Genomic DNA, 21,669 nt, shown 5'->3' on the forward strand with positions numbered 1-21,669 from the left:
GGGCTGTCAGTGCCGTGGGGCTGTCGGTGCCGTGGGGCTGTCGGTGCCGTGGGGCTGTCAGTGCCGTGGGGCTGTCGGTGCCGTGGGGCTGTAGATGCCGAGGGGCTGTCGGTGCCGTGGGGCTGTCGGTGCCGTGGGGCTGTCGGTGCCGTGGGGCTGTCGGCGCGATGGGGCTGTCGGTACCGTGGGGCTGTCGGTGCCGTGGGGCTGTCGGTGCGATGGGGCTGTCTGTACCGTGGGGCTGTCGGTGCCGTGGGGCTGTCGGTGCCGGACCATCGTGAGAAGGTAGGACGAATATCTGCCCCGTAGGCTGAATTAAGCGGTGTGTTGTGCCGCTCCTGCCCCTCGTTCGGTGACCGGGCGTCTCGTTCTGACAGTTGCAGTAACTTTCGGACATTTTCGGTGTATCTTCTGGGACGAGGCTTTTCAGTACAGAAGAATACGTTCGGAGTGAAATCAAAGCGTAATCCACAGTGTAAGTGCAGCAGAACTTGTTCAGTGCTGGTGTCCCAGTGGGAGCTGCTGTGTGCCTGGAGGGTGCAGTCAGTCCGTTCTGTTTCAGTTTGCAGCGGGTTGTTTCTATTTCCACAGCGCAGTTAAATAGTCACAATTCTTGCATTAGGCAAACTACGGAAGAAAGGGACTGTTTTATGAAGATAACGCGGTTTGCCAACAGCTTTTCCCCTCCAGCGTTGATCTTTGCCCCTCAGGGCTCAGGTCCCCTCTGCTGGGTTGTTTTCAGGCTGTCAGGAAATTAACCAGCATCACAGAACTCAGTTCTTGCTGCACCTTCTGCCCTGTCCTTTACGTTCTGGTTTGTACCGACTCCTGAGCTGCTCACATTGATAACAAGTATCTCATGACTATAGACCTGAATTTCTAAGTTCAAAACACGAAGGTTTGAGCTTCTCGGAGAACATGGTAAGTGTATAAAGGCTTTCTGTTGTTCAACGTAACTGTGTGCTGCTGCTTTCTATCTGTGATGCCTGTATGATTTCTGATAACACAGCGTGAGCCTCGTGCTTCAATTTAGAGCGCTGGAATTAAATGTTGTATTCCTCTTTGTTGCTCTCTGCGTAATTCATTGCGCTGCTTTGAATTAGACATTAAAAAGCAAAACAAAACTTGATGTTTAACAACTCACTTAAAAACAAATCTTTAGTGTAAATGATGGTAAGCAGGTCAGTTCTTTCTGCTCTAGTGAACAAGTTCATCTTTTAGGCTGGATATCATAGTATCATAGTCTCGTGTGGGTTGGAAGGGACCTCAGAGATCATTGAGTCCAACCCCCGGGATTCGAGCCTCCTGTGTAGCAGAGCGGCACTTCTACCACTTGCGCCACAGGGGGGATTCGAACCCACGGCCTCCTGTGTTGCCCCTGCTGGCGGCGCGCGCTGTGCGGGGCGCTCCTCCAATCGGAGCGCGGCGTTGCGGGCCGGTCTGTGCGTCATCAGCCGCGCGCCTCCGCGCTGTGTGGGGCCGGATTGGCCGCCCCGTCAGAGCGCTGGCTGCGAACAGCCGCCCCGAGGGGAGCCGTGCTGCCGAGTGACGGCGCTGCCGCCGGCCCGTCCGCCGCAGTCATGATCCACAGCCTGTTCCTGATTAACGCCTCGGGGGACATCTTCCTAGAGAAGCACTGGAAGAGCGTCGTCAGCCGCTCCGTGTGTGACTACTTCTTCGAGGCGCAGGAGAGGGCCTCGGAGGCGGAGAACGTGCCGCCGGTCATCTCCACGCCGCATCATTTCCTCCTCAGCGTGTACCGACACAAGATCTTCTTCGTGGCCGTCATCCAGACCGAGGTGCCGCCTCTCTTCGTCATTGAGTTTCTGCACCGTGTCGTCGACACCTTCCAGGTGTGTCTCAGGAGAGGAGGGGCCTGAGGTGACAGTATTGCGATGGAGAACGGTGACAGGGAGGAGCAAAAATCTTCTACATTAGCGACAATTCTCATTTTGCTCTCTCTTAACTCTCATCCTGCACCATTGAGGATTTAGAGTGTGTGTGCTGAGTGCTTGCAGTAGCTAGGCATTAACTTCTCAGTTATGTGATGGGTTTAAGATAAATGTTTGCTTGCAGGACCTTTCAGCGATCAAGACCTGTATTTCTGTTTTGCAATCTTGTATCTTCTATCTGTGCTTGTGAGACCCAACCAGAGCTGGTCTCACAAGTCTCTGTGTGCCTTAATCTGACAGCCTGCCTGCATGTTTGCTGCTAGGGATGTGTCTTGGAAGCGTTCCTTGCTACCTAAAGAGGTGAGTTATAGGAGCTGCCTCAGAGAAGCTGTGTTTCCTCTCTACTGACATGACTGAGTCAGATGGTGGATCACAGGATCACAGAATGACCCGGGCTGGAAGGGACCTCAAGGATCATGTAGTTCCAACCCCCTGCCTAGCAGGGCCACCAAACATACACATTTACTAGACCAGGTTGACCATGGCCCCGTCCAACCTGGTCTAGAAAACCTCCAAGGACGGGGCATCCACAACCTCCCTGGGCAGCCTGTTCCAGGGCCTAACCACTCTCCTAGTAAAGAACTTCCCCCTAACTGGATGCAGAGTGGAGAACATATCTGCTGCCTGCCAGCAACATGGCTGTATAGTCTGGGTTTGAATTGTCTTGTGATCAGCATCCTGCTGAAATACAGGAAAGTGCTTGGTCAGATGAGTATCATGTGAACTCTTCTTCCAAATGCTACAGTAAACCCTGAATTATGTTTCATCAAATTCAAGTTCACAGTCATGATTCTTTGTTTATCCCCAGGGCTTGAATCCAGGCAGCTTGTTTGGTTGTTATTTGTGTGTGTGTGTGTGGATTTGACTTTCTTTTGGTGTGACCTGTTATCTTTAGGTTGCCTGAGGCTGATTCTCATGTGCTCAGCTTTTTAACTAGGTGGGGCTTGAGTGGAAAAACAATTTAATTGGAATTTCCAGGTAATGTTGTCACATTCCTAACCTTGTTCTCTAGGTTTGTTTGTTTGTTTTTGAAGGCCATCAGTATTGAAGTAACTAGGCAAAATTACAGTCAAAATCTGAGTTACTTACATTGATATGGAAGTCTGTTTTGTTTCATGTTCAAGCCAAAATATACTTCAGGAAATTGTTTATTTTTAGTTAATTTTGCTACTTATCCAGTTGCATTAAAGCTGCTTTCAAGTGCCCACTGAGAACTCTCTTGGCTATTAGAGTGAATCCCGCTATATAAAAAGGAAATAGATGCATACAGCAGTGCAGTGATTTGCCAGCGTTGTGGGGCAAAGGAGGAAGTCTGCTTAGAGTTGTGCTTGTTTATTGGAGTGTTCAATATGATGTGCTTCTGTTAATATGTGGAGTGTCAGTGCTGTTTCACCTGCTGCAAGGAGAAGCTTGATTTATTTATTTGTGGGAGAAAATAAACTGAATGGTCACTAATATCCTCCTGTAGAGATTAAGTAGTTATTTCTTTTGCACAGGATTACTTTGGCGTCTGTTCAGAGGTAATGATCAAGGACAATGTTGTGGTGGTTTATGAGGTGCTGGAAGAGATGCTAGACAACGGCTTTCCATTGGCAACAGAATCCAATATTCTCAAAGAACTGATTAAGCCTCCAACTATCCTGAGAACAGTGGTCAACACCATCACAGGTACAAGGAAAGAAAAAGCAGACAAATGGGTGTGACTGTGTGGCAGTACTCCTACATAAGTCAATCTGGACATAGGTGAAGAGAATATATGTTGTTCCATACCCTTCTAAACCACAGCACAGATGTATTTTGTGAGTCTCGTGTTAGTGCTTATGGATGCTAATTGTAGAATACGAACAGTGAATAATTGCTCTCCCACAAAGAGACAGAGGTTTCTTGGAAATTTAACTGCAGCCTAGTTAGATGAGGCCAGGAACTTGTTCTGGAACACTGTCTTCTGTGGTTGATGTGATTACTCTTCTTTTTCCACTTCTTCTTCCAGGAAGTACTAATGTGGGTGATCAGCTCCCTACTGGACAGCTATCAGTGGTGCCTTGGAGACGTACTGGTGTGAAATACACCAACAATGAGGCATATTTTGATGTGGTTGAAGAGATAGATGCAATAATTGACAAATCAGGTATGGAAGTGGCTTTTAGCTAAGACCAGCAATAGTTCTTGTTTTCCAAAGAGGTGCTCCTTCATGTAAACATGGGAAGTTTTGTTCCTCTTCTTACTTGGAAATGTTGCCAAGTTCTAGGTGCCATTCTGTCAAAACTTTTAGAGAAGTGTTAAAATTTTTGCTTGTTCTTCTCCTCTGACTGTTCATGAGGTCTTGTAAACAGTTCTGTACGGGGAAAATAGAAGGCAACTGGGAATTCTGCACTGGACTATCTCCTTAGTTTTAATGTGTCTTAGTCTTACCAGAGTGGGAGCTACTGCTGTTGCCCATTGGATGGCCTTTACAGATATCAGTGTTTCTTGTTTGTATACATCTTCTCTAGAAGTGTTTAGAAGTGAGAAATATGTTGAACAGGCAACATAATGTGTGGTGGCACTTCATAAAGATATTAAATTCTCTTCTCATTGATAATTTTTCCACGTTGTGATGACTTTTGGTAAGGTTCATAAAACCTCCTGTGTTTGCTTTTGTTGTTGTAGGTTCTACAATTACTGCTGAAATCCAAGGAGTAATTGATGCTTGTGTCAAGCTGACTGGGATGCCAGATCTTACCCTTTCCTTTATGGTAAAGCTCAAGGGTGTATCTCTACTTAAGTATTCTGAAAAGTTTCTCAGCCATGCCACTAAGATCTCTGGTTTACAGTGATGATTTCCAGTATGTCAGAACCTATGTACACCAAATAAGAAGAGAATGAATGAACTTCAACAACTTTGAGCCTAAAGGTTTTATTTTCAGGTTCTTTATTAAAACTGCTGCTCATGTGTTCTCTGGCTACGTTTCTGAGATTTGGTGCTTAGGCAAATATCCTAATGAGCTATCTTTTTATCAATGTGCATCAATGTAATTATTTGATGTGACTTGAATTTTCTAAGATAGAATAGAATAGCTTAGTTTAACCCAACCACATAAGGGCTAAGCAAAAGTTGAAGTGTGTTCCTGAGGGTGTTATCCAAGCGCATCTCAGATGCTGGCAGGCACAGGGGATCCCTTAGAAAGTGGCCTTTCTAAGAAGCCAGTTTCAGTGTTTGACCACCCTCAAAGTAAATGGATTTCCCCTGATACCCGGTCTGGATAGGACTAAGAATATTGAGTACCACTGTGCACAGATGTTTCAGGTAGCTTAACATGCCTCAGTGTAGATGTTCAAATGGGGGCATTGTCAAATGGTAGGCCCTTCACACACGGAAGATTTTAAAGAATTCAAGCAGTTACTCTAGGTAGTACTGCCTTCATCAGCCTTTCTTTTATTTCAGAACCCTCGATTATTGGATGATGTCAGTTTTCATCCATGTGTGCGTTTTAAGCGCTGGGAGTCAGAGAGGATCCTCTCTTTCATTCCACCTGATGGAAATTTCCGCTTGCTGTCTTACCATGTCAGTGCTCAGAAGTAAGTATTGCATTTAGTGCTGTGAATTACAGAATTTGGATCTTCCTGACTGGAGAGAAGGAATGGCTGGGGGAACAGTAAAAATAAATCTGCCTTTAAAGATTTGGTGGCTACTTGTGCCACGTGAAGTAGGAGTGCATGGTAACTTGTGCTTTTTAAAATGTGGCGTCTCATGTTTGGAGCAGTGATTTTTGTCTTTCATTTCTGGTCAGTCTGCATTTTTTTCAAAAGCTGGTAGCAGGTGAACAAACTGGAGTGTGGATGAGTGAAGCAGAATTGAGTGAACATGCTGATAGTTACCTGTATTTATAACAAACTTTCAGATAAAACAAAATAGCCTGATAATCCTTTTTGTTTCTGATGTCTTTCTTCATAGAACTAGGAGTTCTGGAAGCAGGCTGACAGCAGTTGAGGTTGCAGATGCTAAAGCATTTTGTTAAACTTTATCAAACTTAAGTTAGTGAAAAGGAGCAGGGGAAAGAAAAATTGAAAGCAGGCAGTTCAAGTGCTGTTGCACTGTCTGGGACTGCTTACTAGCTTGATTATGACATGTAAAAAGACTCTGCTGTCTACTGCTCATTTCTTCCGCTATGTTGGATGTCCTTACCTGTCCTGGAGGAAGCAGAAAACTAAGGTATGGAAAGTTTGGTTTAAAAAAAAAAAAAGTAATTAAGGCTTCAGGACAGCATTCTGAATTTGCTTTCGGATTAAAAAGAATAGGATGTTCTTCTCCTTTTAGGAAGATCATGTTTCCTGCAGTCCTTGTATTTTTTTTACTGGGAACAGTGAAAACCAAAAATGAAGGCAAAAAATTAACAAGGACTGTTTTTCTCTGTCTTCTAGTCTTGTGGCAATTCCTGTGTATGTTAAACACAACATCAATTTCCGTGATAGCAGCTCACTGGGACGCTTTGAAATCACGGTGGGACCAAAGCAGACCATGGGGAAGACTATAGAGGGAGTGATGGTTACCATCCAGATGCCAAAAGGTGTCTTGAATATGAGCCTCACACCCTCTCAGGGTACACACATCTTTGATCCGGTTACAAAGGTGAGAGATATTAGGGTTTTTTTTTTGTTTGTTTAATTTTATCCTTTCAGCAAATGAAATTGAACTGCTCATGTTTAAGAGAATGTTTCTTTGAATGTTGCTGCCATGAAGGCAGTATCTTTTTTTTTGGGATGTGAACTTAATATACTCCTGTTTCTTGTGTCTTAAGCCACGTGGTAGATAGCTGAGTGCCAGAATGGATTGTAGTTCTGGTTTCTTGGTGTGTGCAGGAAGTCAAGGATTGATGTTGTATGATGAGGCATTAGTCTACTGGCTGGTTCACAAATTTCTGCTTATCTGGTTATCATGCTTCATACTGACTGCCAACACTTAATCCTTTGTGAGCACTGAGGGTCTGTGTTGGTTAGTGGGTTTTTTGATTTCCCCCCCAACACATAAACCAGGATTCTATTTTTCTTTTTTTCTTTCTGCAAGCTGTAAGGTTTATCCATAGTAGAGCATCAGGCAACTCTGCTTCAGCCACATGGAAGGGAGGTGATTCTGCATTACTTATGTTACTGTTACCTATAGGAAGTAGAACTCATGGCACAAATAGTGGATGTGCACTGAGACAAAGGACTTTTTTCATAGAGAAACAATAAAGTTGTCACATCAACCTAGTTGATGTTTAGAGGGTGGTGGCATTTCCGCTTACTACTATGTTTACTGTTACTTGAAGTTGCTCACGTGGGATGTGGGGAAGATAAACTCCCAGAAGCTGCCAAGCCTGAAGGGTAGCATGAATCTGCAAGCTGGGACGTCAAAACCAGATGAAAACCCCACTATTAACCTGCAGTTTAAAATTCAGCAGCTGGCTATTTCTGGTAAGTGACCATCAGATAAAGTAGCTGAATGTTTTCTGCTCTGCCAGTGCTCACTCTGCACAGTTGGTGTAGCTCTGCAGGCCTTCCGAAATACATTCTGATGAAGAATTGTATGCTTAAGCAACAGCTAAATGAATTTTTGGGGTTTTTCCACTCTGATCTGTGAAATGGTATATCTACATTGTCTAGCGCTTCTAATAGTCCCGTAAATAATTTCAGAGTATGGCTGTGTAAGAATGCTTCTGACAATTAATAATTGTCTTTCTGGTTTGATCTTCTTTTCCTTTATCCCGAAGGTCTGTCTGCTGTATCTGTGGCAACAGTCAATCTTATTCTGTCTTTATTTGTTTTTAGGACTGAAAGTGAATCGATTGGACATGTATGGGGAGAAGTACAAGCCCTTCAAGGGGATAAAATACATGACTAAAGCTGGCAAGTTCCAAGTCCGAACCTAGAGGATCACTATAGTGAGGAAAAATACTTTCTTGTTTCTCCTGTCCCTAGCTGTTGGACCCAGCTTCTCCCTGGTCTGCCTATTTTGGGTTGCTCCCTTTCCTTTGGTAGCATGAGCAGGATAGCCAGTGCTTGGAGTGCTGGGGAGGGGGAAAAAAATAAGGTTGACCTGAAACTATCTCATCCTTAGCTGAGCCTCAAGTGTTTGCAGCTCTGTCAGATGGGAGAGGACTTTGGGTCCCTTGGGACTAGCAAGTAAAATATCTAAGTTTGTATCACCTTCATCATTCTGTCTAAAAGGAAATTCTAGGGATTGTTTTTCCAACTTCTGTTCCTTACATTTTGGCTGTTTTTTTATCCCTTTGTAGGTGATGTGAAATTCAGTTTCCACAGAGTTCAGCTGCAGAGTGATGGTTTGTCATTGGCCCTTCTCCATCACTGGATGTTAGGATGGAGAGCTATAGCTTTTGGCAGCAGTGAGACTGGCTGGCCATTGTGCTTTGGAAAGGCTGAAAAAAGTGGAGAGGTAGATTGTCTCAACCAGGATGGAATGGGGGAGGTACTGCAGAGGGAAGAAGTGGAAAAGTGGACCTCTTTTCCTAAATGTCGTAGTCATTAAGTGTCTTAAAGATTTTGGGATAGACTAAAGGCTCATCCAGATCTTAATGTGGACTCCTGTGAAGAGCTGATTGTAGCACTTACCTTGGAACTAATGGGTGGTGATATCTGAGCATAGTTCTGTTGCTCCTCTTATGTCCTCAGTATTTAGAGGTAATGTTTTTCCTAGTCTCTTTGGGTAGTCGGGACAGAGGCAGGAGAATTAGTGTGCAGATGTAGCACTCTGATGGAAGGCCTTTTAAACTGAACCTGCAGCAAAGTGAAGATGGCTACTATCCTGTAGTTTGTTGGAACCTATTTTTCTTTCTGCCTGCCTATTACAAATGAAGGTGATACTGCTGTTTTCCTGCTCACTGGTGTCATTATCTCAAATAATTATGTCCTGGTACCATTTTAATGCACTGTACTTCAACCTAGTTCCTGTCTCAATTAGCTGCTGTGATGATTGGTGGATTCAAGCCTGATTTCTCACTAAGACTGTCTCTTCTGCAAGAGTTGTTGCTACGTATGCCCATCCCAGTCTGTGCTGCATCGCTCTGTAAAGCTTAAATACCAAATGAGAGGCATATGCAGTTTTGTTTTGTTTGTAGTGTGCTCTTTGGCCACTAGATGCCAATGTGTTAATTTCTTGGTAGCAGAACTGGTTCATAGGCTGCTGTACATGTGGTTACAGTATTTATCAGATGGTTGTCCAATCCAGCATGTGTAGTCCATGCTTGTGAACAGAACAGCATGACCCTAAATGAAGAATAATGTGTGCTCTGTTTTTCCTGTGATGGAAACTAGCAGTGGATGAGTGGCATTTTGCTTTTGGAATTGCATTTTCAAGTGCAACTGATGAATGCCACAGCAGGTGATCTCATTGGAAGCATGTTTATTGCAAACATAAACTTCGACAAAAGCATAAATAAAATTGATTTTTACTTGTCACCCGTGTCATTTCAGAGTGGTTTGTGTGGGCTTTACAAGATATGCAGTTGAAGCTTTAGAAAGCATCTCTTAAAGAAGCTTAGCTGTTAGAAAGTGTATAGACACCACTTAGCATTGCATTGCAATGTATTGCATGGCAATTGCAGTACAGGTAATGTTTGCTTGGTGTTAACTATCAAGATTCTGTTTTGTGATCATTGTTAAACTCATCCTGCTTTCTGTTAAAGGAGAAATACAGCCTTTGTGTGATGTAGTCTTTACTTTTAAATAGATGTATGTCTAGCAAGCACTTGAAGAGGCTACAGTTTGACTTATCCTTTTGCTTTTGTAACTGATGGTAATACATAGATGTTCAGTAGTCAAATATTGAGTGTTGATTCTGTGGCAGGTAAGGCTGTATTTTGATTTTTAACCATTATTTATTTATGTTTGGCTCCTGTAAGGAGGAAAAGCATAACACGAGCCAAGTGTCTAACATCATGCCATTCTGTTCTTGCTCAGATAGCTTAAGCTTAGGATCTGTTAATAAATCTGTTCCAAAATGAAAAAGCAAGTGGTAGGTTGATGAGGAAGTAAGCAGCCTATGCTTAAACATTTATTTCTACTGGAGTTGGAAACCAGCTTAAATAACCGGAGTAAAACATTGGAAGAATGGAGCTTAATTCTAACTGGAGTTATTCTCAATATACATCCAAATGAGAGTTAGCGTTTTTATTTACAAATCCATTGTTAATACTGTATTACAAGGAGTGCAGTCCTAAATTCACTGGGGGTAAGTGTGGATTATTGTCTTGCTGGACAAGTTGAGACCTGTTGGTTGTTCTTAGAGTGGTGGAAATTTTGCTGTTAAGCCGGATAAGTACAGAATAACTAAAAATGCCTGCGTAGTACTTCAACAACCACAAAACCAGAAAAGCACACCTTTCAGAACTGTAAAGAAAACTACATTGAAAAACTTATTCAACCCCCCACACACAAGTGTTACAGCAGTGTGGTTTTTGAAGTGGACATTGCACAGTGTGTTATTTTTGCTATGTGAGACACAAATGGGGATAACCCAAGCTAGAAAAAGTTGATGTAGAACAAAGGCTCAAGCTCAATCCTCCTTTGATTCACCTTGCTGCAGGCAGTTGTATTTTGGATAAGAAAGTATGTGTATTTCCAGTGCACTTCTTTTTTTTAAATGGTGGTTTTTCATAGGAGTTTGTGAGTTTCTCGTCTCTCCCATTCAAAGGGAGATATTTACATTGTGGCTTAAAAGCTAGAAAAGAATATCGCTCCAAAGAGGAGGGGTAAAGAAGGGGTTTGTGGGAATAAATTGAATAATGAAGATATTTCACAGAGGGGATTGTTTAGGTATGCCATAGGGCCACGTTATAGAAAGCACGTGTCCATGTGTCTCTTGAGTCTTGGTGATCTAAAGAGGGAGATGAAAGTACCAGGAAATGAAATGTCTTGTCTGCCTTAAGTTCACCCCTGTTCCCAAAACAACATACCTCACATTTTGCAGTCCAAAATTTAGTTCTATCTGTGTGATTTGGTGGAAGGAGAAAACTTGGAGATTCAAGGGGAAAGAGCTCTTAGGTTGTGATAACCTGCAGTGGGAGAAGTGCTCTGAGAAACTGCCCGTATCACACACAGTAGTATGTCTTCCTTTTACACTGGAAGTATCTGGACAGATAGAATGCCCTGTCAATATCCTTAAAACACCTCAAAGCAAGTTGTAAGGGCATGCTCACAGGATCGTGGAAAGTTCCTTTCTTGCTCAGGATTTCATGTTGTTCTGAATCCAGTGAAGATAACGGTTCACATTTGTGTAAACACCAGGTGTGTCTTTGCGGCCGCAGCCTATTCCCCAGCTGATGATTCCTATTAGATGCATGCGGTCATCCTTCATGCAGACCAAAGGCCCTCCAGAGTCACCCTGCAGAAAAGTGTCAGGTTAGTAAGAACCTATTTTTCGTGTGTGTTTATGTTTTGTACTGTTTCCCTATTCAGTGGCCATAATGGTATGTTAGATGCCCTCTCTTGTGTCTCCTTAAGCCCTCTGTAGGATACTGATAAATCAGGGTCACTGTGCTTCCTGTGCTCTTAGTAACAGCACCTTCACATAAGCACCTTCTGTGTTTCAGACATAACTCTATTTAGTGCTTGTATCAGAGAAGGGAACCCAAACAGTATGCAACTAAAATGTCTGCTTTCCAAGCTGCTTTATACTATTGTGAGTAAAGTGAAACTGAAAAAGTACTAATCTTTATTTAGGTGTGTTTGCTGACAGAATAGAAAATAATAGACGTGCTGCTGACGTGGGGTTTCCTGTTCAGTTTTGTGTTATTTCCTGTATTTAGAATTTTCAGTCTGTATTCTGGTTTGCTTGACAGAATGTAGTCTGCATTCCTACCTATGAGGAAAAGGTGGAGAGGGAATTAAGAAAGAAGACCCAGCAGTTGAGTCCTGTTAAACAGAAGTTCTCTAGAATGTCCATGTAGTCAGATGCAGGACTTCTTTAAATGATTTTAATGAAAATGTCTGTTTAGTTAATTTAGATCATCAAGAACAGATGGAGGGGGGTGGGGAGGAGGATGAGGGAAGAGGAATAGAACTGGCTTTACCTTACAAGCATCATCAAGGTGCCTTGTGTCTCCTGCACATAACATGTTGTCTGTAACTGTCCGGTTGTGTAGATGCTGTGTGGTGCACCGACTGGCTGGAAACAGTCTGACGTGGCCTTCCTTCAGGTGCTCTGAATAAAAGGGAGAAACTGAAAGGGACGTGAATATAAATGAATATAAGAATGTTTTTTTTAATATATCTAACTTTGCAGTTCAGTGTCTGTGGTTTGGGAGAGAGTATGTTAACTAGAGGCAGGAGAGGAGGGCGGCAAAACTAATTTCTTTGCCAGGATTCTTTTTTTAATTATGGGGGTTCTGCCTTGCTAGTGAGAACAACTTAAATACAGTTGAAAGACAGTTTTGCTACTTCAGCAAACTTAAGTATTAGAGATTTTTAGAGGGTGCAATTTGCTATGTTTCTTAGGGGGTTGTATTTGTATGAATAGCATCAATCTAAATGACATGCATCTAATAAGCACTACATGTATGAAGAGGGATCCTGACTTTTAGTATTAGATTTGGGTTAGTTAAAAACAGATGTCTTGTTTTGCAGAATACTGAATAACTAGATAGGAATGCACACTCATGTTATCTTGGAATGGAATTGATTTATTGCTGCCTTGCATGTTGGTTTTGTTCTTCTGCATAGCTGCAACTGCACAAAGCTGAAAATTGGCAGGACTGTTTTTCAGTCTGGTTTTAAATTATAATTGCAGTGTCCCTTTACTCTGAAAGAGTTAACTCTGCTCCCTGTGGAAAGGAAGCCTTAAGGACCAGCTTTAGCTTTTTAAAAACATTTTGTGATATAATTGTCTGTCGAGTCTGTTCCAAAAGCCTTAATAGCTCATATCATGATTTGTCCTTGTTATGATGGATGGATGCTTCATGGTCTCTGCCTCAGCATTTATCATTTAAAGATAATAAAAATAAATGCCAGTAAGGTTAGAGCTTCTTTTTCTTCTTTTTTGAAATACAGGTTAATCTATATGTGCTTCCAGGCAGGTTTTATTCCAGGCTTTTTCTTGTCTCTGGTTTTAAAGTAGCTCTATTTCAAAGCCATTCCTGGTGAGGGGGTTGGTACTGCATGCCTGTCAGGGGCCAGCAAGTATTGGAGGCATAATCAAAATGCTGTACTTCAACTTTTGGTCTGCCTGGGAGCAGCCAGGCAGTTGGACTTCATGACTTCTGTAGGTACTGCCCAGTTGAGCTATTCTGATTAATTTGGGTGTCCTTTTAACATATATCCAGGATTTTTACATCCTTAGCCTTTTTTTTTAAATTTAATTTTTGATTTTGCTAATTGCTGTACAGTCAATGTATGCTTTGGATTAATGCAACCACCCGCAACTGCATGGTATATTAAATCTTGGTGGAAATGGATTTCTGTGAGAATGACAATATCTAAGTTAATAATTAAATGCAATAAATAATACAGCAGAAATGCAGGACCTTGACTGACAATTTTTGTCTTATTCATCATGCCATTTTTTGTGTTTCTACTGTTTGAGAGTTTCAAGGAAAACTAACCCTGCTAACGTGGGCAGCTACAGATGAACGAAATAACCCCAAACTTGTTTTCATGCATATTCCACGTATTTTGGAGTGCTAATATAACTCAGGAACCACAGATTGAACACTGTTAAGGGCTTGAATTCTTTGTGGCTTTGGCCACAATGCACCTTCTACTTACATTCTTCATTTCTACCATAACCAGAGATCTCACATTCAGTCCAGTCAGGCAGCTGCAGGTCTGGTGTTGGGAGGCAAGCTGCTCGAACAGTATCTGTTTCAATAGCACAGTCTTCTGTGTCCGAGTTCAACTGCAGCAGAGCTGAACAGTGGGGAACAAAAACAAGAATTACCATTTGATTAAGTTTTAGCAAATCACAACCCCTCAAACTGTGAGGTCAAAGAAATTCTTACCAATATCATTGTTGTAATTCTCTGAGTCAAATCTCTCATGTACAATGTAGTTCTTCACCTGAAACTTTTGTTCCTTCTCCTCTGGAGTTGCTCGAGAAGTCCTGCCCAGCACAATCTTCAGCTGATTAGTACTAAAACTTTAAAAGTGAAAGCATATTTACTTTCTTCCAGAGTTAACTGGAGTAGAGCCTTTCCTTGAAGATGTGCTGCTGGAGCTTCTCTTATTTTAGTGTTTTACTACTTCATCAGTCAGGCAGTTTGATCTCAGATGTCCTATTTGCTTTAGTTTTTGCTCAGAGCCACTATGGCAAAGCTCCTTTGTAAGTCCCTTGCTGTTAGCAAGTTTCAGATGGCTCTGCATTCTGTGCCGACAGCTTTGTTCTTTAGCTATTTGATATTCTGCTACGGTACCTCAATGCCATGCAGCTAGTTTGCCTGTCTGTAACACTGGTCACATTTAACTATAATTCTTTACTGTAGAATGACCCAGTGAAGTAAATGCCTTTTTCAGGTCTTTCCCTCTTCCAGTAATACTGGATGCTTCAATTTTCCAGACTTTTTTTTTTTAAATCATGATTTCCAAAAAGTACCAAATCCTCAACTCACCCTTCCTCAAAGCAGTGAGCAGCTGACAAAACCCAGCAGGAACTGATCAGAATTCCTCCACAGAGGAAATGTTCTCCGGGTGCTCGGCGATATTTCACAAAGATGGCAGCTTGCCATGGGTGAGCTTCAATTTCTGCATAGGAGCCAAGTTTAATCCGGTACTGGCGTGTTCTGCGCTGCCGTAGACCACAGGTGGCTGTAGGTGACAAACACAGAAATATCTTTTTTGTTCAGGGACTCTTGCATTAAGTTAAGGTTAAGAGCCTGCTGGCTATCAATGCATACTGAGGCAGCCTTGCATGAACTGCTCGGTATCTGACTCATTCCTGTTTCCTAGGAAACTTATATTGATTTGAAAAACACATTAAAGAAACCCTGTCTTTCCTATTTCCTCGTTCTGTGATCATCTCCTCGGGGGCAGAGAAGGTACTTCTGTGACAGCTGAGCTACAGAATCCCTTTTTATCCTAAGGAGCTTGTTTTCCCCATCACTTATTTTGCTATAAGAGGCTTCCAACATACAGTACAGAAGAAAGAGCAGCATCAGGAGTGCTGGGATCCTTACAGCAAGTAGGCACATCGCAGTACTCCCATGTGAGCTGTTTTCCTTTTAGTACGTGGCACCAGGGCTTGCTGTCGTTGTCAGGATTCCTGCAGTACAGGAAGGAGAAGAAAAACTTGTATTGTCAGATCTGCAGAGAGTTTAGCGAGAAGGAGACACTTAAGGACAGCAGATGGGGTTCTGAGTGTACTCCTTTTGATCTTTTTAGTGACACAGAGGGCATGTTAAATTTTCATTTATGGTGTTAGAGAAGTATAGGCACACCAAGTGGAATGAAAATTACCATTAGCAGTGAGTTTGATTCCCAGCCATAACATCCTTACTGTGTTTTGTAACTCATGTAAACAACTAGAGCCCTGCCTCAACATTACCACAAGGAAACTTACTGTTTGTTTTTAAGTTCACTGTACCACTGAATACATACCTGCAGAAATTGTGACTGCCAAGGCCCAGCTGGTAAGCATCTCTTCTCCAAGCAGTATATAACTTGCTGACAATGATTAGAGAATTCCACCTCAGACAGGTAGCTCCAGAACTGGTAACGCTGTGACTACCTCGGTAATCTGTGCCTCTTCCAGTTTTGCAATTGATGTTTCCAGCTTAAATAAGAAAACTGCATATGTTACATGGTGCATGTGAACCATCAGCTGCTCCAATTGTGATTTCTGTCAAGACTTCTATATACTAGCTATACTTCTGTAGTAAATATTAAAACCTTAAACATGATTTAACATAAGAATATGTTAACTGTTGATTTTCACAAAGACACAGATAACTCTTAGAGCTGCTATGACTCACTATATATCTAAAGCCCATTCTCTGTCCTCCTGCATGTACCTTTTGAACAGGAGGGCACACTGCAGTGTTCCCAGGTGTACTTTCCCCCTTTGTAGATGTAGCACCAAGGTCTGGAGTCCTCATCTGGGTTTCTGAAAGAGTTATGACATTATGCATCATTATAAAGCTATAATTACTAGTCTCAGGTGTGCCATCTAGTTTGGTAACTTGATTGTGCTTAGCAGTGAAGGGGTGAACTGAACCTGCAGAAGTAATCTGTATTCTTATTTTAGTTAGAAAAGCATGGAGGTGAGGATGAGATGGCCAGTAGCAAGAGTGGATAGCTTGTTTGTGCAGTTTAGATCACGTGCAGGAAGCTCTGCATTGTAGAGTTTTAAGGAGTGTCTAGAGCTACAGGCAAATGTGACAGGAAACTGGCTTGTAACAGGAGTTTTTAACACTAAGAAGGAAGCAGTGGGCACAAGGGAAAGGCTATGGAGTGAGAGAGGCGTGCATCTTTGTAGTCTGTCAAACATCCACTCTTAGATGGTTCAGAAATAGAAATCTATCAGTTGCTGCTCTTGGACATGTTTGCACCTGTACGCAGTGTTCTATGGTTGGTACTAAGCTTTTACAAATAGCCTTTTTTGCCCTAAGCTCTTGAAATAATCAGATTCTTACAGCTCTAATGTGTGCTGTGAGCCCCTCACCTGCAATAGTTGTGATTGCCCAACCCCAGCTCAGCAGCATCCTTTCTTTGGCCACTGTATTTACGGTCCATCAAGCCACTGATGATCCAATTCAGGCATTCAGCCCCACTCTCTGTTATGCTCCATGTACCCCTGTATGTTACTCCAGCATTTTTGTAGCACTTAGCTTCAGTATCTGAGCAAAAGGGAACAAAAAACAGCATCACAAATTCTGCTTTCTCTGACTGTGCTCTGTTTAAAGTTAGCTCCAGATGCCTTGTAAGTCAGGGCAATATCTTTCCAAGCAAGCTCTGCATATACATGAATGTCTTTGTCTTCAAAACTTAGTATTTTATTAAGAGGACAGAGAACCACGGAGTAGCTTGAGTTAGAAGGGACCTTAAAGACCATCTAGTTCCAGCCCCCCTGATGTGGGCATGGTTGACAGCCACTAAATCAAGCATTTGATCAGGCTGCACAGGCCCCATACATCTTGGCCTTAAACATCTCCAGGGACAGGACATCCACACCTTCTCTGGGCAACGTATTCCAGCACCTCACCACTTTCTGAATGAAAAATATCCCCCTGACATCTAATCTAAGCCTTCTCTCTTCTAGTTTAAAACCATCCTTGCCCTATTGTTATTAGTCAGTATAAAAAGTCTGTCTCCCTCCTGACAGTACTGGAAGCTCCTATAAAGTACTGGAGGGCTGCAATGAGGTGTCCATGGAGCCTTTTCTTCTCCACGCTGAACAAACTCAATGCTCTTGTCCTGTGTTTTTAGGAGAGGTGCCCCAACCCTCTACTCATCTTTGTGGTCCTCCTCTAGACTCACTCCAATGTTTCTACATCGTTATTGTGCTGGGGGCCCCAGATCTGGATGCAGTTTCCCACCTGAGGCCTCATGAGACACAGAGAAACCCACGTGTCCTTTTCTAAACTTGTTTGTAGCATTAGCTTTACCACAAAAAGAGGCAGCTTAGTGGAGAGACTCCCATACAGCAGTGGTTTCTAAGTACCTAATCCTTCTGCACCACACAGCTAAAACCAGCAGTGTTGTTCCCAATAACTGGAGCAGCATACTTGCCTATTTCACACTGCTTCCCAGAGAAACCGTGGTGACACTGGCAGATGAAGAGCTGTGGGGAGTAATACGCCTGTGAACACTGGCCCCCATTGTAGCATTTATTTCTAGTGCAGGCTGTGGAATAAACAAAAGCCAGGAAACAGTTAGAATTCACAGAAGTAAGCAGCTGGCAACATGCCCCCCTCCTCCTGCTGGTCTCCTTCAGCCTGTTCTGCTTTCCCCTAATATGTGTATATCATGTTCGACTCTTCCTTTGCTCCATTCTTTCCATTAATGGTATCATAAGCTTTTCTCAGCCTCTTGCCCATTCCTCCTTAGTACTGCCTGAGTCAGTGTATACTGATGCTTTCATTTCAAGCCAAGTTTTTTGTGATCGCTCCTTCCCTGACAATGGAGTTTTTCTTTAGGATGATTAAATGGATAGTCTGTTATCTCCCACCCTTTCCATTCTTTTTCTTCATACTCACCTCTGATGGGCACAGTGTGGCAGTAACTCCGACCACTGTCACACCTACAATATTCTATTCTGCTCCCTGAGAGTCTCAGCCAGCTCCCCCTGTGCTGGTATATTTGTCCAGATGAACTGTCTGTGCAAATGGCTGTAATTGGAGAAAGGGAATCCTTTTTAGAGATTCACGGAAAACACATTGCTGAGCAAAATAACTTATTCTTGCTGAGGTAAAACGTACCCACAAAGGGACAAACCAGTCTAACAGGCCATTCTTTCTTATTCCCAGACTCAAGCTATCCCATCTCTGTCACTATTATGCTGCTGAATATTCTGTTCTGCTAATGACCATCCTCATTATTACTCAGAAGAACAGAGAGAGAGGAGAATGTTTTTCTTTAAGGTGTGGATGGTATTAATACTTGAGTGTTTTGTCTTCTGAATCTGCCCCCAGCCATGGAAAACAACTTTCAGGCTCTATTCCTTCAGTGACATCTCCCTTCCTCTCCCCTGTGTTTTCAAAGCCCCTGGCTCATGCAGCTGTAGTTTGCTTGGCTTACCTCTAGATCTGGCTCCCCGTTTGTAACGCATGTGTGAGCCCTGCAAGTAGAGAAGGTGAATTCTGTCAGTACCTGCTCTCTGAAGAAAACTGAGAGAACAAGTGCCTTTGAGAAGCCACACCTCTTCTTGAGGTCTTGAAAATCAGGGAACAGTGAAAAGTGTGTTAAGTATTTCAGCATGTGTACTGAAAAACTGCAACTAATGTAATTAGTTCAGATTATCGGGCTGCTGCTTGTGACTTGAGTGATGTGAACTGGGTGGTGTGCTATACTTGCATCATTTGTGAAGCATTTATGTGCTGGTGGAGCACTCAAACTCCTAACTAAAGCTTGTCAACTTCCTGCTATTTGCAGGAGATCCAAGAAAATAATCTGCAAATATGTAAATGTGAACAAGCAGTTACTTTTGCTCAGCAGCTTTTGCTTGTAGTTTCCCTGTGAGTACTTTGATTAACTTTCATTTTTCAGCGCATGTGTTAATACGGTTAGTCATAGTAAGAGCTCAGCATGGACTGGTCATGTATGCAATGATGTGTGATCCTTTGGTGCAAGACTTTCACTTGTTGCCCATTGTACTTAAATACTGAAAGTGGGGTGGGAGGAAGGAGCAGAAAGGTACACATACATATCCTGCAGCCAATTATTTTTCTTCCCCTGCTTTCTAGCAGTAGCACTAGATCTTTCCTTGGATACATATGGCTAGAGTCAGTGGTAAGGAAGGGCTGCTGAAAACTAGGTTAAGTGTCTGAGGATGGCAAGAGCATTACTTGATATATTATCCTCTTACCTGGCACTGAATAGTCTTGATTGCTCCCACCAGCAGGAGGAGACTTAGGAGCTCACCTTTCATTCTAAGTGTTTTCCACATCACCTCCAGACCTCAAGTTATCTGTGGAGATGAAAGAAAAAAAATAAACTGTTGAAAAGGATGTTTCACTACAGAGTGAATGGTTTCAAAGCTTCAAGTTTAAGGTTTCAAATAACGAGAATACTTTTTACATTAAAATCCACTTTCTACTCTGCGGTTCAGTTTAGTTATGAATTTGGATCTTTGCCTCCACTCATCTCATTTGCTTTGAACATCTCTTACCTGGAAAAGTCCCTGCATCGACCTGGTTACAAATAAGTATAGGAAGGACATTCGGATACTGTGTTCCCACTGGATTTCACCTTACTGTTGCAAAATTCATACATATATTGGCCTTCAGTGGGAAGTTTCTTGGCAGAAGCATGAATTTGGGATTCTGTAGCCTCTGACTGCAGGGAGGTAGATGTGTTACAGTCTTGTACTCAGTGCCCTTCACCCAGTTTGCTTCCTAACAAAGGAGGCAAACAGATGGTCTCTTTCACTGAGGCTAAGTAATATTGTCAAAGTGCTGTCTGGTTTTGATTACTCACTGGACAGAAAACACATTGTGACCATCAAGTGACATCTACACAACACAGTGTCAGTCCTGGGTACACGGAAATGTTATCGATGAAACTGAGCAATATATATTCTCTCCCTTCTGGCCAAAATGGCATTTCTTATATCATTAAAATGCAGATGGTCTAATATGTATAAGTGGCCTGTAGTCTTTTGCTCTACTGCATCCTTTGTCCATTTTTTCTCCCCATTCCAGCTAGTCTATGTTACAGCACTACGCCCCTTCTTCCCTTCTCCTTTGCCTTTCTAACCACTGGTGGTTGTTGTCCTACTATACGTGGAAAACTGTTAAACACATATTAGCAGATGCTTTCCAGTCTTGAGAAAGGTACAGTGTATGCCAGTAGACTGCAATATTCTGAGCGATAAGCCTTATCAAACTGAAACCACATAGCTGTGTGAAAAATACTATGTTTACAGAACTCCACGTGGAAAGCTGCCAGCAGTGTGCTTGCTGGTAAGGCACTCCTAAGCAGTACAGACCTTGAGTTGACCTAAAGAATGCTGCAGATGTACTGGTTTTGCTGAAGTATCATTGCCAGTAATGCTTTAAATCACACATTTCTACTATAATTTGTTAATAAGAGTCCTTCTGAGTAATACTCACATTCTTAGTGTATTATCTTACAGATATGGCATAACAGCTTAAGAAATAAAAACAAAAATGTAGCTTAAAAGGTGGAACAAAAAGTCATTGGCAATGACTGAAAGCAGCTCCCTCTTCTGTTTCCCCCCCAGTAACCTAAAGAACCAGGAGAGCTCCCTGCTGTTTGAGCCTGAGGTTGTTTGCCTTTATACTGGAAGAGCTTGCTGAGGCTTGAAGCACCTGGAAGCCAGATGTCTCATCCAGCATTGTACGTCTTCAAAAGTTGAAAGGCAACAGCTCAGTTAGTTAACTGCTGTGGGACTTTAGCATGGTTTATTAAAAGCATTTAATGGTAATGTCAATCATGTCACAAACAGGAAATGCATTTTATGAAATGGCTGCAGAGTAGTACATACCTTTTTTGTTTTTCTTCTCTTTTGTTTTCTGCCGCTGATTTGCTTCCCAGACCGCTCTGTGTTTATGCTTCCCACATCTCTCTTACAATCTCTGAAAAGCTCCGTCCTACTTAAAACTGCACTGAAGGGGGTGGAGCTTGAAGAGGGCAGTCGGGTGTGCTTCCCACTCCTCCAAGAGAAAAAGCAGCAGCGGAGATCTTGGGATGGTCTGGTACAGAGTGGCATGTGTCCAAACTGTGGGGTTTCTGCATGGGACGAGAGGAGAGCTGACTTGTTGATTTTACACACTGGGTTTTACATACTGGATTTTGCAGCCAGTTTGCTTTGTCCATTCTTTATTCTAATCAGAGAGCGGATACAGCCTTCAAAACAATATTCTCTGCATTAGACACCTCAAGCTTCAGCGAGACTGAGAATAGTATGTATCCCCTATGAAGAGCTGTCTTGTCTCACTGTGCTTCTAGAAACGTGAGGGAGGAATGGAGCAGGTAGCTCCAAGTGAATGCACAGGTGTATGGTTTCTAACATGACCAGAGGTCTGCAGGCTTAGCTGTAGTGCTGAGAAAGCCCTGCTTTGAGCTGGAGCAGCGT

General features: G+C 42.6%; 2 protein-coding genes across 16 annotated transcripts; one reads left to right on the forward strand and one right to left on the reverse strand.

Annotated features, from left to right (window-relative positions):
• The first annotated feature begins 79 nt into the window (after nt 1–79).
• AP3M2 (adaptor related protein complex 3 subunit mu 2) lies at nt 80–21,024 on the forward strand. 10 transcript variants are annotated; one of them, XR_014932384.1, is made up of 13 exons: nt 80–285; nt 378–475; nt 1,754–1,853; nt 2,216–2,252; nt 3,449–3,620; nt 3,943–4,080; nt 4,602–4,687; nt 5,377–5,510; nt 6,354–6,561; nt 7,241–7,385; nt 7,740–7,852; nt 11,214–11,327; nt 20,815–21,024. XR_014932384.1 is itself a non-coding variant. In XM_085510555.1 (12 exons), exons 1-11 carry the CDS (start codon nt 95–97, stop codon nt 7,838–7,840), a joined length of 1,410 nt encoding a protein of 469 aa, XP_085366681.1. In that variant the 5' UTR covers nt 80–94; the 3' UTR covers nt 7,841–7,852; nt 20,815–21,024. The 10 variants fall into 10 exon arrangements, 9 of the variants coding, with proteins under 9 accessions (XP_085366681.1, XP_085366680.1, XP_085366679.1 ...); XM_085510555.1 differs by lacking the exon at nt 11,214–11,327; XM_085510554.1 differs by lacking the exons at nt 11,214–11,327; nt 20,815–21,024 and adding an exon at nt 8,207–9,386.
• PLAT (plasminogen activator, tissue type) lies at nt 10,030–21,164 on the reverse strand. Of its 6 annotated transcripts, XM_085510551.1 has the most exons (15): nt 21,079–21,164; nt 19,438–19,539; nt 18,651–18,690; nt 18,110–18,241; nt 17,643–17,756; nt 16,576–16,750; nt 15,926–16,017; nt 15,513–15,687; nt 15,092–15,177; nt 14,528–14,723; nt 13,922–14,058; nt 13,689–13,829; nt 11,999–12,147; nt 11,126–11,310; nt 10,030–10,981 (listed from the first exon to the last, which is right to left on the reverse strand). In XM_085510551.1, the coding sequence occupies exons 2-14, from the start codon at nt 19,516–19,518 to the stop codon at nt 11,152–11,154; spliced, it is 1,677 nt and encodes a 558-aa protein (XP_085366677.1). In that variant the 5' UTR covers nt 19,519–19,539; nt 21,079–21,164; the 3' UTR covers nt 10,030–10,981; nt 11,126–11,151. The 6 variants fall into 6 exon arrangements, 3 of the variants coding, with proteins under 3 accessions (XP_085366677.1, XP_085366678.1, XP_015738580.2); XR_014932382.1 differs by having other exon boundaries at nt 10,083–11,310; nt 15,049–15,177; XM_085510552.1 differs by having other exon boundaries at nt 10,083–11,310; nt 19,494–19,541; nt 21,080–21,164.
• Nucleotides 21,165–21,669: the final 505 nt, after the last annotated feature.

This window comes from Coturnix japonica, chromosome 10, assembly GCF_054131305.1.
Source record: "Coturnix japonica strain WE chromosome 10, WE-NBRP24, whole genome shotgun sequence".
In the NCBI taxonomy this organism is placed as follows: Eukaryota; Metazoa; Chordata; class Aves; order Galliformes; family Phasianidae; genus Coturnix; species Coturnix japonica.

Coding starts and splice junctions, on each gene's coding strand:
- AP3M2 (XM_085510555.1), top strand. CDS start 95: ATGCCGAGGGGCTGTCGGTGCCGTGGGGCTGTCGGTGCCGTGGGGCTG. Junction 476..1,753: donor ATCAAAGCGTAATCCACAGT/GTAAGTGCAGCA, acceptor TTTCCTCCTCAG/CGTGTACCGACACAAGATCT. Junction 6,562..7,240: donor TCTTTGATCCGGTTACAAAG/GTGAGAGATATT, acceptor TGTTACTTGAAG/TTGCTCACGTGGGATGTGGG.
- PLAT (XM_085510551.1), bottom strand. CDS start 19,518: ATGTGGAAAACACTTAGAATGAAAGGTGAGCTCCTAAGTCTCCTCCTG. Junction 18,691..19,437: donor TCAAGACTATTCAGTGCCAG/GTAAGAGGATAA, acceptor CTCTACTTGCAG/GGCTCACACATGCGTTACAA. Junction 12,148..13,688: donor TTATGGTAGAAATGAAGAAT/GTAAGTAGAAGG, acceptor CGTCCCTTTCAG/TTTCTCCCTTTTATTCAGAG.